Source organism: Ascaphus truei, chromosome 16, assembly GCF_040206685.1.
Source record: "Ascaphus truei isolate aAscTru1 chromosome 16, aAscTru1.hap1, whole genome shotgun sequence".
Taxonomy (NCBI): Eukaryota; Metazoa; Chordata; class Amphibia; order Anura; family Ascaphidae; genus Ascaphus; species Ascaphus truei.
Window position 1 is genome coordinate 20,401,639 of NC_134498.1, and position 17,944 is coordinate 20,419,582.

General features: G+C 40.2%; 1 protein-coding gene across 4 annotated transcripts in view; it reads right to left on the reverse strand.

The window, feature by feature from the left end:
• The window catches only part of PCDH19 (protocadherin 19), a 132,881-nt gene that overhangs the window by 40,338 nt on the left and 74,599 nt on the right, over positions 1-17,944 (reverse strand). For 2 of the 4 annotated variants that reach the window (XM_075572816.1, XM_075572814.1), the window contains exons 3-4: positions 16,152-16,210; positions 5,895-6,064 (exon numbers count right to left, since the gene is read on the reverse strand). In XM_075572816.1, coding sequence (XP_075428931.1) covers positions 5,895-6,064; positions 16,152-16,210 — 229 coding nt within the window. Of the gene's footprint in view, positions 1-5,894; positions 6,068-16,151; positions 16,211-17,944 lie in introns of all 4 variants that reach the window. The other 2 variants (XM_075572815.1, XM_075572813.1) reach the window with 1 other exon arrangement.

The following is a 17,944-nucleotide window of genomic DNA, read 5'->3' on the forward strand; positions in this document are numbered from 1 at the left end:
GTGGAAGTGCTGTATGCTGGGTGATAATGGGGAAAGGTGGGGTTGCAGACCTGCCTAAGACATGCAGATGAGCATACAGTTGTATTTGCATATATATATATATATATATATATATATATATATATATATATATTTATTATATATATATATATATATATATATATATGTGTGTATATATGTATATTGAAATTGGAATTATAAGAACTACTGCAGACAAAGAGGACCTAAATTGTTTGTAATAGCAATGGTATGCCTGTTAACTACAGAAATATAATGGAATATCTGTACATTTCAGCAGCAGTTCAATATATGGTACCAAAGCAAATATATTGAAGGCCATGTAACAATGACATGCAATTCCAATCTATTGCATTGGTATAAATGCTCTGGGGGAAAAACCCATCTTTTACAATGCAGATCAAGGGCTTTTTGTGACCCAATGGAACTTAACTTTTGCATCCAATCAGTTTACAAGAAGACCAAAGCACAAAGAAGTCAATGCACGAGAGCAGGACCAAGGGAGAAATAACTCTATGAATTGCAAAGCAGTATATCTGCCCTCATAGATGCTAATTCAGGTCCGCAGGGACTTAATCAGCCTCTTTGTTGAACTAAAAATAAAACTTTTTGACAGCAAATGCTGTTCTGATAAAATGGAATTTTCAATTACGTTGTGAACATCTGGTCCGCGCCACCAATAACGGGACATCGTCTGTCGAAATAAAATACCTCCTTGATATTTTTTTCCCCACCATTTTCACTGGCTGACAAATATGAGAACATGCTAAGAAATTAGCACCGAAGGCACATAACACTTCAACTTGCTGCTCTCTAAAAAAAAAAAAAAACAAGATTTGCAAGTAAATTAATTGGGCACAAACTTTACTTTTCCATTTTTTTAAATTGATTATACAATTGATAAATTACATTTTATGTCAGAAAGACACAATTGTAACATGCTATTGCAGCTTAACAGCACAGCGTTATGGCACAGTATTGCTCACATACTGTGTATATCAGTGGTTTCCAAAAAACATTTTTGTTTAAGGAACCCTTTCATTATATTGTGAAATTCTGCGGAACCCCAACCCTCTCTAACAGCGTGTCTGAGATCAGATGCATTGTAAGGAACCCCAACCCTCTCTAATAGCGTGTCTGAGATCAGATGCATTGTAAGGAGCCCGACCCTCTCTAATAGCGTGTCTGAGATCAGATGCATTGTAAGGAACCCGACCCTCTCTAATAGCGTGTCTGAGATCAGATGCATTGTAGGGAGCCCCAACCCTCTCTAATAGCGCGTCTGAGATCAGATACATTGTATGGAACCCCGACCCCCTCTAATAGCGCGTCTGAGACCCTCTGCAATAGTGCTGAGTCACAGATTGAGCCCCCTGTGCTGAAGCTGGGATATCCTAAAAACCTGACCTGTTGGTAGCTCTTGAGTTCTGGAGTTGGCCACCCCCTGTGCTAAAGACTAAACGCCACTAAACCAAATCCACAATCTACAGTTGTTCTTCAGTTGTCTGAACTATGTTATGCTCAGGAGGTGGATGCTTCTAAATATTTGCATAAAATGCCATTTTACTTATCATTGTGTGGATAATGTCAGCAGAACTGACAGAGTATTTTTATACTTGGTACATTAAGTATGCAGAGTGCATATAAAATGCTAAAAAAAAAACTGCCTGGTAAAACCTTTTTTTCCATTTGACTCATTTATGAAATCAAAACAAAAAGGCTTTAATGATGTTTACCGTGAATCGCATTAAATAGCTGAAGACCCATACGCATAATCACAGAACTTGTTTTTTTTACATCCTTAAGTCTTCCAGCAGTGGGGCTTCCAGCTGAGCTTCAGATACAGCTTATCTCAAGACAGATCCAAGCACCCGAGGCATCACCGAGCCCGGGCGCAAAGCGGAATTCATACTACTTAATTGAAAAAGACAAGATGTTTGCATAGGATGTTTGCATCAGTAAGACATTAAAAACAACATTGATGCCCAAATACAAATGAAAGCCTTGGATGCAACTGAACTACTAAAAGCGTGTCAGGGTGCAACTGAAGCATTCTTATTTTTAGCAGATGAGCTGTATCAGGTTATAAGAAATGGGTAGATTTTATCATCTATACCAGAGGGGCTCAACTGCAGTCCTTAAGTCCCTAGCAACAGGTCAGGTTTTCAGAATATCTCTGCTTCAGCACAGGTGGCTCAATCAGTCCCTGCTTCAGCACACGTGGCTCAATAAGAGGCTCAGTTTTCAACTGTGTCTCTGATTGATCAACCTGTGCTGAAGCTGGGATATGCTGATAACCTGACCTGTTGGGGAGGGGGGCTTGAGGACTGGAGTTGAGCCCCCCGGATCAATACTAGAGATCCTTAGATCAAGGGTGTGCAAACTTTTCAGTCTCCGCCCCCCATGTCTGCTCTCCCCCCTGCTCGGCTCTGCCGTCAAATGATGTTGAGGGTTATGTGATGTCACATTGCCATGGCAACGTGACGTCACGTGACCCCGTGGCGTCATTTGATGCCGGGTTGCCATGGTGACGCGTCGCCCGAAGCCAAGGTGAGAGAAGTTACCTTGTGCGGTCCCCCGGCATTTGATGTAAATGCCTTCGGGGATGCACGAGGCCTCTGTAACAGTCGCACCCCCCAGTTTGCGCACTCCTGCGTGCCATAGATCACCAGTTGGGTATATAGAATGCACAACAGATTGTAAAGATACATAACAGAAACACTATTCTCAGAAACAGAGGTAATTAATTATTGTAGCCCTCTGATAGCAGGCAGGGACATTTCAAACACCTTAACTAAGCATTTAATTCAAAATCTTATATGTGTTTTTTTTAATAAACCAGCTGCATATTATTAGATGATAATTACTGCAATATGTTTAACGGTTTCTGCCCTTTTAAATGGTTTTTAATGTATTAACTTTTCATTGGGTTGCTATAGCAACTATTTAGGAGGCTAAACGACTTCCTGTTTTTAAATAGACGGCCATATTGCCTGCTCTGGGAAGCAGGATCTTCACTGACCAATCGCAGGGGAACAGATCAATCAGCAGCTTAAATAATTGAATTGCCGCAAGAAAACGGCTGCATTTATTAAAACAACAACATAAAACAAAAATCGTCAAGACGAAATGCCGCTTTAAGAGACTGATAAGCTACGTACAGTATAAACGTTTGTTTACCTATCTCGCCAATATTCAGTACATAAACACACCGGACATTCTTTGCTGAAAAAAACTGCAGCTGGCAGTGATCTCAGATGCACGGTACCTACATCATTTAAGCCAATGTGTGAGAAATTGTCAGCTATTTTTGTGTACATTAAAAGGGTCATTCTGTATAAGTGGAGGCAGCCGAGGGAGCGACTTTCTGCTGAAAATTCCTATTGAAACCCATGGGGGTTTTCAGTCCTTATAAACTGGGAAGGTCGCTTAAGCGTATTTAGAATTATAATGTGGGAAGTAGTGAGAAGTCTACTAAAAATACACAATAGCCATCTTAAACCGCAAAAAGATAGTAGTTACATAGTGTTGCTAGGTGTCCAGTATTGAACCGGACTGTCCTGTATTTGGACACTATACAGGAAAAAAATAAAAGGTAATACTGGACATGTATGTGTCCAGTATAATCTCTCTGGACATAGTGACCTGACCCGCTTGGGGAGCCGCATCATTTCTGCTGTTGCAAGGGGGCTGGGCTGCTTCCTTCATCCTGATTGGCTGCATTACCCAGCATCAGCCAATCAGGAGGAGGTGTCATAAGCTTGGGGGTGTGGCAAAAGAGAGGAGGAAACAGCATGGAGCGGAGAGGTGTGTGTGTGTTGCCCCTTTTACCATTGTGTCCAGTATTTTTGCAGAAGCCACCTGGCAACCCTATAGGTACATAGGTGTTATTTTGTAATCACTTGTAAATGTCCAACTGTACCAGTACGTTAAACAGTATGTTATTGTTCTGTGGCCTTAGATCCTTGTTTTTATTGACAGGGGAATCATGCGATGTAACATTTTGCACATCTATGGGGTATTTGAGTAATAAAAAGATGAAATCAAAACAGTAAAAAAATATATATATATATACATATAAATATAAATATCTCTATAAAATGAACATACTGAGATTATAAAATGGAAACTCCATAATTTGGCTTTCTTTCCTGAAATACTGATCACTTTATTTTAATGACAGAAACCCTTACCCAAGCCCTGCGTATTTCATCTGGAACCCATTTATTTGTTTTGTCCTTTAAACCATTTAGTAGCCATCATGAACGTCCTTATCACAGTTATTTGGCATGGTGAGGGTAGAATTGATGACAGTGGCTGTACTAAATGTCAGATGTCATTGGCTGAAGGAGTAAAGACATGGACTCTGGAAACAATGTCACTCGCTGAAGCAGGGGAGCCCAGTGCAATTCACAGTGTCAGCTCCTTGTGAACTCAGGCAAGTCACTGTATCTCCCTGTGCCTCAGGCACCAAACACGTAGATTGTAAGCTCATCAGGGGAGGAACTGTGTCTGTAACATTCCATGTCAGATATAGTCAGACATACTGTCCCAGGCACCACGGGCAAACAAGTGAAAGTCTGCCGCACTGGAAACAGTTTCTACCACTATCGCACTGCGGGGGTTCATGCTTCTCAATGGGATCCCCGTAGCATTAATCTTTCGGTGCCGCGAACGCGTAGCTGTGGCACGAAAGATACTAACGCTTGCTACTTCTCTACAGCGCTGCGTACCACGCACTATGGATTCATTGTGAAGTGCCTTGAGTATGACCTTTCACATTTAAAGTGTAGACCAGGTGTGCTCAACTCCAGTCCTCAAGACCCCCCCATTGACTGAGCCACTGATTGAGCCACCTCACCTGTGCTGAAGCTTGATATCCTTAAAGCCTGACCTGCTGGGGGGGTATCAAGGACTGGAGGAGCACCACTGGTGTAGACAATGAGCGTACAATGCCTTGCAGAGAAGTTTCCTCTTAGCAGTAGATATTGCCAATATCTTACTAGATATGTCTTCTTATGTTTGAAATCTAATACTTAGGGGGAAACAGACCGGCAGATTGAGGACCGTCTGGTAAACTTTCATTAGGAGGCAACCTGAGGGCAATCCTGATGATTAATGAGTAGACAAATCAATTTCTAGTATATGGTTACCAGTGTCCATCTGGTCATACAGTTTATGGGGGATGTCCAACTTATACTTTAACCTACTGATAGAGAAATACAAAATAATGACTTCATTGAATGTAATAGATATAGCTTTCAAAAGATTAGCAATTCAACCCACCCCCTCCCATACACTACCGCTTATTACATAGTCACAGAATAGCACAGATTACGCCTCTGATCATCTATAATAAATACATGTAGGTATGTGATTGTCCATAGCCTCTTTCCATGACTGTATATTTCTACACTGCAATACATACATCCCAATTCTACCAGCACATTTTATAACTAGTAGTACCTGGTCACATTGGTTTTAATAAAGGATTTTAATTTATTGCATATGTTTCTCCTTCATAAGCAGCCTCTCTGGAGGCTCAGGTTTCCCAATTCGACGGGAAGACTGCTTATGCGGCTGAAATGTCAACAATAAATTCTAATCATTTAAATAAAAAGAAGAAGCAAAGCTCCTCCGTATTACTTGTTATTACATAAATTCTCCGGAGTAGCCCTTTACGTCAAGAGCGTTACAATTAAAAGAGCATCCTATACACCCCCTAGGTACCGGCAGAAGGAAATGGAACTGCGTCTGTGATCCTTCACAGTCACATTTTTTAAAGGCATGTAGCATTGCAAAGTGGTTAGTGATTTACGCCAGTAATCTCTCAGAACCAGTGCTCCTCTTGGATATAACCATGTTCTGTACAGTACCTTGCTCTGGCAGCTGAGTCCCCATTGAATTCACACTGGTGTTCAGCACATCATTCACAGCAGTGTCACAGTACAGGCCCCGTTGGACATCATGCTCACTGTCAGTCTGGTCACTCTCCTCGTGTCCGCTGTCCTTGAGACTATTCCCCTCTAAGTCCTTGAATGTTGAACTGCTGGGTTGAGGAACAACAATAATTTAGTGTCATGTCAAGTTCTATCAGATACAAGGTTTCTTTGCTACGGCAAATAATGCTTTATCCCTGAAGCCACAAAGCACACAGTAGTCATGTTATCTAGCACAAGATCTAAGAACCTGGCACAACTCGGCACGATTACACTACTGCAACAAACTAATGGTTTTATTAATTTATTCAAACCCAGTATCTAGAGACAAAAAGAAACATTTCCATATAGAAAATAGGGAAAAAATGGCTCCGATGTATTTAATTAAATCTATCTTTTTGATGCCATAAGCTGTACTCCATATTAACCTGACACTGATAGGAACATCACTGAAGCTGTATTACTAAATGAATTATCCAGCCTTTTGGAATCATATTATTGTGCGATATTGATGTAAGTGTTGAAAGCTAATATGAAGGCTTGACATTAATATTGATAATAAACCAGGATGTCAAACTGTAACGAGGAATATTGGTCTATAATTAAATCATCCCAAAGTCTATTAATAAACTGGTTGTGTCATCGCAGACCTCAACAAATGTCTGACCGATCATCATGTTCTCCATTCAATAACATAAGCAATGTGTAGAAAGTACTGTACTTATAAGGATAATGCTATACATTATGCATTATATAAAGATGCAGTGTGTCCCTTTTTGAACAAAACCCTTAAATCTATAACAAGTTAAACTACCTAACCTGATGTAATACAAATCTGTCTTGGAACGGTGTCTCTTTAAAGTCAGATTCACTCCTGAGACCTTGATAAATAACCTTTTCTCTGTCTAACCTGGCGATTTTACAGCCTCCGTGGTGGCAGGATCAGCTGTGCAAAACATGGGCCGTGGCAGGAGGTGCGTGACACCAACAGTTTTAAACAATACATCTATATTCCCACACCCATAAAAATGCAAAGTGTATGATGATAGCTAAGTGATATCTACAACATGAATGGGTTTCAGTCTCATTGGTATGTATATCAGATCTTCTTTTTGGCTTCTTAAAATAAGTTATTTTATCTTGCTATTCAATTTAGGCCGAGTTTCTTTTAGGATGTTTCTATTTATTATATATGTACTTTTGAACCTCTCTCCAGTTAGCAGGGCCTGTCATGCATTGCTGTCACCGTGCAGCTAAGAAGTTTATTTATAAATGAACCCAAAAACCTTTTTTTGGTTCCAATTTCTGCTTGAGTGGCAACTTCCAAATGAAAGAGCAAAGGGTTGCTGGTTATGCAAATGTTTGCTATCTATATTAAAAGTCTATTGATTTATTCAATTATATGAATCTCGCCAGTTTTAACATTAAAATTCAGAAATATTTGAACAGTCAGGATCCAAAGCCCAGCACTTGTATTCATGATTGTAGTAAAAGAAATTCTGTAGGGTGGTGAGTGACAGCGTTAATTAAATGGAAGCAGGGTCATTCATGATATGCGGTTTGGGCTCCTCTCAAGCAAAGGGGTCAAAGTCTAAAGCAGGGGTGGCCAACTCCAGTCCTCAGGGGCCAACAGGTTAGGTTTTCAGGATATCCCTGCTGCAGCACAGGAGGCTCAACTTAGCCACTGATTGAGCCACCTGTGCTGAAGCTGGGATATCCTGAAAACTTGACCTGTTGGTGGCTCTTGAGGACTGGAGTTGGCCACCCCTGGTCTAACTGATGAACGCAATGTGCAGGTGCAGGTGCAGGTACAGATGATCACGTCTGTACAAAGCAGATCATGCACAAGCATCACATACAGTAGCTGATTATACAATTATATTTTACAACACACACAAATAGGCCCATAATTACTAAACGGTGCTATTCCATATGAGGCATACCTGCGCTGTAAGACACTTTATGGCTCATTTACTTAAATAGTGTCTTCTGGCACTGGAAGTTGTTTTGTGGACTAGCAACACTTAGTAAATATGGGCCATCATGCCCATGCATTATAATTGCATTGCATACACAATGACGTGTTGTTATATACTGCTGTAGCATTGTGTTAGTGCCACAGGTTACTCCTGCGCAGTATGCGCCTCGCAAGACACCTTGTTCTTTAGCTGGGGTATACTGCCTTTATTTACGGCTTTAGTTACAGCTTACCTGGAATTCAATCACAGACTATTTATACACAATTATTCACTTAGACTGGGGCAAAGACACTCTTCTCCCAGTAATTACTGTATTTCTATACTCGACACCCTAATCCCCTATGTATACCACATTCCCCTTTGTTATACCTTGCTTATTGTCTTTGTAGACTGCTGTATACATAGAGCTATATTTTTTAATACTAATATACTGTACACACGTGCGAACAAGATGCTAAACATTTTGCCTGGGTAGGTTTCCTGCACGTGTGTGGAGGCATTTGCAATCCTAGCTTCATTTTGTGCTCTCCGTAGCCTGTGTTACTGTGTAATCATATATACGTGATATACATGATGTACAAGTGTAGAAGTTTGGTGATATAAATGTGGGTGGCTGTTGGTAAATATGCATTTTAATTAACACCACTTTCAAAATGAAAACAGTGTCTTAACTCAACCACGCTACACAGAAAAACGTACCTTTTTTGGAGATCATTTTTAACTTACAGATGTGCGGTTTGGCCATGGGGACCACATTTGCTCTCCCTACTATGCCAATTTGTTTATAGGGCACTGGGAGCATAATTTTAGTTGGAACAACACTAATTTTTGGGGTTCTTTTTTTTTCAAATATAATATTTTGGCGAAGATACATTGATGACATTATTTTTATTTGGAAAGGTGAAGAACTAATTTTAAAAGAAACTTTTATTAGAACTGGGAAACAATCATTTGAATTTATAATTCACCTACAGTGTGTCATTGATCCGGTCAAGGTGGAGTTTCTTGATTTTTTTCACACTGGAGTTGGTGACATATACAAAACATTTTATGAACAGTGTAGAATGCAATAAATTCTACCACAGGATCATAACAAAATATTGGCACATGTTAAAGAATGGCCCAATTTGAAAAAGTCCTGTACCGGAAAATCTACCGATTTATTTATAAGAAAAATAAAACATTTACATTTGTATTTAGCACCTATAGACTTGAAATCGATTAAGAGTGTAGGGGCTCCTGCTCATTAGAAAAGTTGGCTTCCATCGAAACCCCAAGGGTGTTTCAAATGTGGAAAGTCTTGCTCTGTGTTCATTTCTAGATATAAATGACAAGTACTTCCCGTCGAACAACAGGGGAAACAAATATGAAATCAAACAATTGAACTATTGAATTGTTGCACTAAATTTGTGGTGTATTTACTAGAATGTCCATGTAAACTCCAATACATCAGGAGAACAAAAAAAGAACACTGAAAGAACGTTTTATGGAGCACAAAAGAAATATAGAGAGAAGATTCCAGATGCATAGCATTTTGAAAAATGTTGCTGATATTCATAATTGTAACCGTCAACGATTATTAAAGTTGTTATTCTAGGACCTAAAAGGGGTTATACTGTCCAGGCCTGCTTTATTCTAAAGCTTGCCGGGTTAAATGCGGGTTAAATGCGGGGCTTTTTTCTGATTTGAACGGAATTTCCCGCGCGGCGCCCGCTTCAACAGATAAGCGCTAATGGCGCTTATCATTGAAAGCGCCCGAGGCGCGGGAAACCGGACGAAAATGGCCAAAAAGAGCCGCGCGCCATCCACAGGTTAAAAATTCCCGCGGTGGCAGCCGCTTTAGAGTAAAGGCGGCCGCCACTGTACTTTAACAAAATTATGCACAAGAGAAACATTCTGGATGTATGAATTAAAAACACCCATCCCTAAAGAGTTAAACATCGATCTTGCAGGATTTTTTAATTCTTAGTCATGGTTTAATCAGAGTATGTATGTATGTCTTTATTTATATAGCGCCATTAATGTACATAGCGCTTCACTGCAGTAATACACGTGACAATCATATAAATAACAAATAATACAAATAACAGATCATGGGAATAATTGCTTCAGACTTAAAAATGTACATTTAGGAAGAGGGGCCCCTGCTACGAAGAGCTTACAATCTAATTGGTAGGTAGGAAGAACGTACAGAGACAGTAGGAGGGCATTCTGGTAAGTGTGTCTGCAAGGGGACCAGCTTTATGTATCAGGTGTATAGTATTATCCGTGGAGCTACTCATATGCTTCGTTAAGCAGGTGTGTTTTAAGGTGGGTCTTAAAGGTGGATAGAGAGGGTGCTAGTCAGATACTGAGGGGAAGGGCATTCCAAGAGGTGTGGGGCAGTCAGTGAGAAAGGTTTAAGGTGGGAGAGTGCTTCAGATACAAAGGGGGTAGAGAGAAGACATAGTTGAGCGGAATGATGCATAGCGAGAAATTAGGGCTGAGATGTAAGGGGGGGCAGAAGAGTGTAAAACTTTAAAAGCGAGGAGAAGAATTTAATGTGAGATGCGGGATTTGATAGGAAGCCAGGAGAGGGATTTCAGCAGGGGAGACGCTGAGACAGATTTAGTAAAGTGTCTGGCAGCAGCGTTTAGGATAGATTGTAGGGGGGACAGGTGAGAGGCAGGAAGGCCAGACAGCAGGAGGTTACAGTCATCAAGACGGGAGAGAATCAGGGCCTTTGTCAGAGTTTTAGCAGTCGAGCAACAGGGGAAAGTACGTATCTTTGTAATATTGTGGAGGAAAAAGTGACAGGTTTTAGTTATGTTTTGAATGTGAGAGGAGAATGTGAGAGAGGAGTCGAGTGTGACCCCTAGGCAGTTTAATAATATTTTAGGATTTTTAATCAATGTCATCTTTTTTTCACAATTAAATAATAGAAACGTTTTCATTTTTACTTATTTTTGAATACTTCTATTGTGCCCATAGCGAAATAACATTCCAAATAGCATACATCGGTATTATCCGCTTTTAATATTTGTTTATACTATTTATCTCATTTTTTTTATTGTTTAGGGTAGAGTATAGTATATGGTTACTTATAGATTTACTCTTAATGTGTATCAATTCCTTTCATCCAACGTTTAAGTAATCTCATGGATTTTAAAGTTTAGATATGGCTGAATTTGTATTTTGCATGAGGCTTTTTGCCCAACAGAGGTTGAAAGGAACAAGAAAGAGACAGACAAATTGATTGCGTTTTATGATCAATAATGTCCATGCTTTATTCTGCTTCATTTTCTTTTTTTTTCACACTCCTCCACCATCAGTGTAATCAAGGGGTTAAAAAAAAAACTATTTAAAGAACCCCTAAGAAGCCTGTAATAGCCTGACCTAATTTGCCCATGAGAAAGGGGACGAATGTCTGTGAAACGCATCGGACCGATCCTTTTGCTGGAACGGGACACCATAGTCTGCACCATGAACTAGGCAAGTGTGCGATGGTTCGAGCGGTGTCCAGCATGACACGCTTGGTAAGGAGCGAGAAACTGCAGCACGTGAGACGTTCCTTAGCAACGGAGACGGCAATGGATATACCCGCTGAAGAGAGATGCTGCCAGATTATTACTGTTTATTTGCAAAGTGCCAACATATTCCGCCGCGCGGTAGCATGGGCGTACCGAGAGTTGATCATTACCAGATGCACTTTCATTCAAGCACTACCCTTCCGAGTGCATCTTTAAGTGTAGCCTTTCGTTTCCATGATTATAGGTGTCGGACCCATAGAAGGGGTGTTGTGTGCTTCTCTTTTTGTCTACCCAAAAAAACATCTTCAGACATCCAGAGGCAGAGACAATTTGAACAAAACACAGAGGGGAAAAAATGAAGGTGCCAGAAAGAAAATATTATGAAAAAAAAAAAAATCTATTAGACGACTAAATATGCATCTATCATTTATTTTCTGGACATTGAAAAGCTGCTTTAGCTTTGATTTGACGTTTTATGATGTTGGCAGAACCATTTGATAGAATTACAGCCTGATTATGTACTAGTTGTAGACACTACTTCTTATATTATGAATTAAGGTTGGCATTTGTAAGTGCAAATCATAGAGACATTTCATGGTTTGCATGCCAATTATCGTGTTTATCCTGTTTTAGCTCAATAAGAAGATATCCCTAATATTTATATTGAACATTTCTGTGAAATAAGTGCTTTTGAAAATAATTAAAAAAAGAAATAAAAAATATATTGATATATACCCATCTCTTGTATGAATATATATATATATATATATATATATATATATATATATACACACACACACACACACACACACACACACACACACACACACACACACACACACACACACACACACACACACACTATATTTAAAGAATTATCCTAAGTATATGTTCTAGTATCAAAAGCTCAAAATCAGGAGCACTCTGTGGAGTCATGTACACGTCATTTTCTCCACTTCCTGATTTTCCTGGCTGTGTTCATTATTTTATACTGGTTTTATTATTAATTTATGGATCACAATCCTGTGAAGGAATGATCAGACGCCATATTCTGATATCCCTATGCAAGGACACAGAATAGAAAGTGACCCAAAATAAGCACTCAAGCTCACGCTCTGGTGAATTGTGGTGATAGTTAAAACTTCTATTTATTATAAACAACAAACTAAAATATTGGGTTTTAAAATGACAAATTAAACTCGTGCTGGATCCTATTGCTGCTGAGTACAGTGTATACTCGGGATCCTGATAATACTAGTGGGTAGCTCCCTACCATTGTCATCCCTATTCAAGGTAAATTCCCAACTGCGTGTAATAGTTGTTGGATCCTGTAGTGCGGAGCTGCACTATTTTCAATGCCTGGGACCCTCGGTTACAAAGGTAGATGTCGTATCGAACAATAGGAAGTCGCAACCGATGACATTGCAGCTTCCTTGGGTCCTGAGAGATTTGAACGGCCATTTTGTTTCCCCGGAAGGAGTCCAGTCACTGGCAATTGCTACAATAGTCTCTGCAAATGAGGGGGGTCTAACATAGCATCATTCAGCATTAGAGGAACATCTGGTTCCAATTATGGCAAAAGATACATTAAAAAAAAAAAAACAGGAGGGATTGCTGATTTAATGCCTTTATTTAACATGCGGGACATTAGCTCCATTCTAATCAATGGCACTAACATTTTCTCCAGCCAGCATAGAGACGCTTCATAGCATGTTAAATAGTGGCCTAAAAGTTGGAAAACAAACAAATACATGAGCACAAAATCCAGAGGTACTGTGCGTTATTGGATCGGAAAGCTGTGCTAAGGGAGATTGTTTAGGGCTGTATTCAGGAAATTATTAGGCTGCAATGGTTTAACAGAAGGCTTGATTGTTACTTTCCTCCCCTCCAAAAAGCTATAAATACAGAACTGTATTGGTTGGAAGTGTTTGCTTGAAATCACTTTCCACAACTCCCTCCTGCACTTTTAAGGACCAAAGAATTGCAAATCTTTGCTGCTTAGCAAATTTTTTGGTGTATCCATGGAAACCAAAGGGACCACCTACCATTCATTGCTTTACAGAGCTGTGAAGGATTGGAGCTGTGAAAATACATTTGTATCTTAGCCTTCAAATGTTTCGTTTCAAATAAAGACGTTGCTGTAAAAAAAAAACATTTGGTTGGTCTCCAAGATGTCTCGCTGAACTTGGAGTTCTGAAATGATTTTAGTTCTGAGATTTGTTTATTGCTTGGAGAACATCCAGGGTCAGTGTTGAAAAATGATGATCATTTTGTAGCAAAGACAGAATCTTCTAACATGTCTCACATCAACCTGAGTCACATCTGTGGTCACATGTCAGAATGTACAGTATTACCTACTTAATGACACTTAAAGCTCCTAAGAGGGATCATCAAAATGACAGTAATTTATCATTAGCCCAGAACCTAAAATAGAAACATCTAATGGGCGATATGTATTAAGTGTCTAAAACTGGAGCATTGCTCCAAGATCAGGTGCAAATTGCATCATTTTAAGGCTGAGGCTCCACTGCACGCGCCTGCACGTCCGCCTTGCGATCTGGCGGCGCGTGCAGAGCGCTATACCACGATCTGCTGGCGGTGATCTGAGACGCGGGGAGGGGGGTGGTGGCGAAAATGGGCTGTGTGGGCGTGGCCATGACGAGGGGGCGGGGCCACGACGCCGGACAAACTAAAAAAAAAACATGCCTGACACACACATGGAGCTCAGCAGACTTATCCCACAACCCCTTGCTCCCGCTCCCCGGCCTCTCTGATTGGCTCCCTGCCACACCACGTCATGCGTCGCCACTTGGGATCACAAACTGGCTGTAGCCCCTGCCGGCTGACGTGTCACAGTGCGCAGTGAGCCTGGGAGCACGGAGGGACCGGGGACAGACAGTGAGCAGGTAAGGGGCGGGTGAGAGGCGTGCGCGCAGCCGCACTAGGGACCTAGCCTTAGTCTCTGTGGTACTGCTACAATGTACCAAGGTGCTTACTTCAAATAGCTCCACTTGCATCATGAATGTGTTAGGGAGCGGTTATTTGCGCTACATTTGCCATCTTTAGGTGGCGTTAGCCTCTGCTCCAAAGAGATCTGGGCCAAGTGTTAGAAGCAACATGAAGATGCTTCATACATATAGATCGCTAGAGCAAATTGACATAAATGCAAATTTTTGCTCCCTGTTTTGGAACAAATTGCATTATTCGGATGCATCTCACCCATTGTCTTTTTCTCAAGGCTAGAAGAGAAGATTATAAAAGTAAAACTATTAATATAATTTCCCGACATTATTAGAAAGAATTATATCTGGAACAGGTAGATGGAAGTTGGAAGCACCCAAAATGAAATTCACCAAAACACATTCTCAGTTTAGCTTCATATTGTTAGTTTAAATACGTTGCGACAGATACTGCAGTCTACCACAGTATATTGCAGTTGGTAAATGTTGTTTGTCATGGATTTAAGAAAAAAAAGCTACATTAAGTTCTTTGCCATTATCACTCGCATTTAAACAGCTACCAATGCATTGGAATCTTGGAAGTGTATTTCCTTTACAGATTTTGCAAGGGGGAGTCTAGCAAATACAACTACAGACAGATGAAAAGGTGAGCTGAAGGGCATTTATCTCACAGGGTGTTTGCATGTAGGCAGGGTAATTGAACCCACAATCTTGTGTATATATTTCTATCTGCTATTTGATGAATCTGGAGCACAAATGACACTGTGCACAAAAACCACAGGCAAATGTGATGAAATCTTGTTATGTTAATGTTTTCATTCTTGGTTGAATTTGTGACTTGAGGAAAGAGATGTAAATAAAAAAAAAACCTAAGTAAAACAAATCAGTTACTAACTGAGCTTAGACAGGATGCTTCCTGGTTACTGAGATATAATAGTTTGCGTGTGAGAAACCATAAAACCATCAGTGGAATGTTCATATAACAGGAATTAGTACCATGGGAAGAAGAACCTCTTTGAAGATCATTTAGGTTTTGCTTTGAAGAGAGTTTCTTTATTGGAAAGCAAATCCGCGTGACATTGTGATGTATCCTGTGGTGAGGCCATCCAGTATTGGGCAACAATGAAGGATGTTTGCTTTAGCATTCCAGCTTTTGCAAAGGAACTGGATGGATGAATGGAAGATGGAAACGTGGAGGGTTGGGATCTGTGAAAGCTGATAGACTGTACCAATACTTGCTGTGTTTGGTGAAAGTTCTGATTGATGAGGTCTTCAGAAAAGAAGAATGAGATAGGCAGATGTTTCCCTTTGGGTAGCAGGTGTGTTTGTTTGTGTACATAAGTCTGTAGAAGCATAGCCACCTCCTGCACTCTCTTAACTAGTTTTTGACCATCGGAGCAATTCCCTTGTCTTCACATTAATACCAAAATAATTAAACGTAAGCCCGATTTAGTGTTCATTAGCAACACAAATGTGTCTCATCTTATTTGTCTTCACCCTTCACTAGTGAAGTGCAGAGATCTCTACTTTTAATAACCTTTCACTGGTAGAAAACATATTGTTTTCAGTATTGTCACTGCCAACTTATTATTTAGTTCAAAGAAAAAAAATATATATAGATATATCAGCTAGCATCAAAAGAATGTTAGTAATGAGAAAAATCATTTTGAAAGGTTGTCTGTGCAACAGCAGCCTGTATGAGGAGGAATCGATTTTTTTTCATAAGAACCGAAGGGAGGACTGTACCTTTTTATCAGATGCGCTCGGCTGTTCACATAGTTTGTATCGAAGGAGTAGTTTTCAGTCTGGGGGAAAAAGAAGAAGTGCGAGTGAGCAGTTACATGCTTGCATAGCAATTTCACCAAGAGTTGAAGAATTATAAAGGCAGACAGAGAAGAGTGATGTCAGCTCAGACTTTGCAGGTCATGAATCTGAAATAAAATGAAAATGTGATAAAATAAGTGCCGCAGGACTAGAGGTAACATGATAAGGAAAAAAATCGACAGCATTTATAGTGTCACATAGCTTCATTTTATTGACATTTGCAGTACAGTTCCCATTTGTTCTGCCTACTTTACTCATCTCTGCTGAGAAGAGAAATGTGATTTTCGGTTCTTTTTAGATATTGGACTATTTGTGCAAAGGACATGTTACATGGAATTGAAAGTTAACTGCTTCGGTGCTGGAAAGCTTTGCTATGCATTGCAGAGCGATGGAATCCGGCGCTAGAGAAACAAGGGTCTTTTCAAGGACATTGTATGTTAATTGCCTATGCAACAGAGCAGGGGTGGCCCACGCCAGTCCGCAAGGGCCACCAACAGGTCAGGTTTTATGGATATCCCTGCTTCAGCACAGGTGGCCCAGTCTATGACTGAGCCATTGATTGAGCCACCTGTACTGCAGCAGGAATTGACTGAGCCACCTGTGCTGAAGTAGGGATATCCTGAACACATGACCTGTTGGTGGCCCCGCAGGCCTGGAGTTGGCTGCCCCTGCAGTAGAGGCAATTGTATAGGCATGAGCAGCACATACTGTATGCAGCTGGAATCTGTGCAGCTTATGAAAGGTATTATATGTTGGTTTTGCACACAGTACCGCTTCTACCGCCAACATACGCCATGGAACAATATATCACACTTTCAAACAAGCATTTTCCATTTTACAAATTATTATTCTATACAGAGACGAGCTTTCATTAATTCCCACGCCTGCCATAGATGAGCCCTCTGTCCTTGTAAAAGGCCAAGCTGCACATGGTAAGAAACGTTGTAATTGGCTGTGGGTGTCATGGACCTTTTAGAAAAGAAACAAAAATACGGAAGAAAAAAAAAGAAATCTCTTCTATGGCCATAGCAAAACGGGGGTCAGAAAGCAATAGCCATCAAAATAATATTCCTGGACACAATAACACTATTATAAATCTTCAAGTTTTCCCCCTTCAGACATTAAGGCAATTATTAGCGAACCAGTCTTCAGCCATTAGCTGGAAGATCACTTAGCACTGACTTGAATGGACTGTAAGCTGTCTTGTACCACAAGCCTCAATGCCGTAGAAAGAATTGCTTTCTAGTGCATTGAAAGTAGTTTTCACAGTGTATTTGGACTGAATTAACTATAGATTAGGTGGCCGGTGTACGACATTGACTGTTCATGCCAAGCATATCACACGATTCAAACTCTCAGCAACAACACCACTTTGGCCAATTTTATTACGCTTGACGCAAATCTCTTCCACTTGTCGGTAAATATTACCGTAACTCAAACATGAATATTATAATAATCTCAAAATATTGCTAAACAATTCTATCATTAAGTCCAACACCTATAAACCCCACACACTACCTAGTAATACAATACCAAACAACACTTCATAGATACATTTATATTAGGTGTCACAAATTGCTCATTATTATTATTATTTAGCATCAATATAGTCTCAAGATGGACATTCCTACCCCCCGCCCCTCCAAGTAATACAGACTATAGTTACACGCCCTCTTAAAAATGATCCCAAGTATTTTAGTTGCTGTGACATCTCT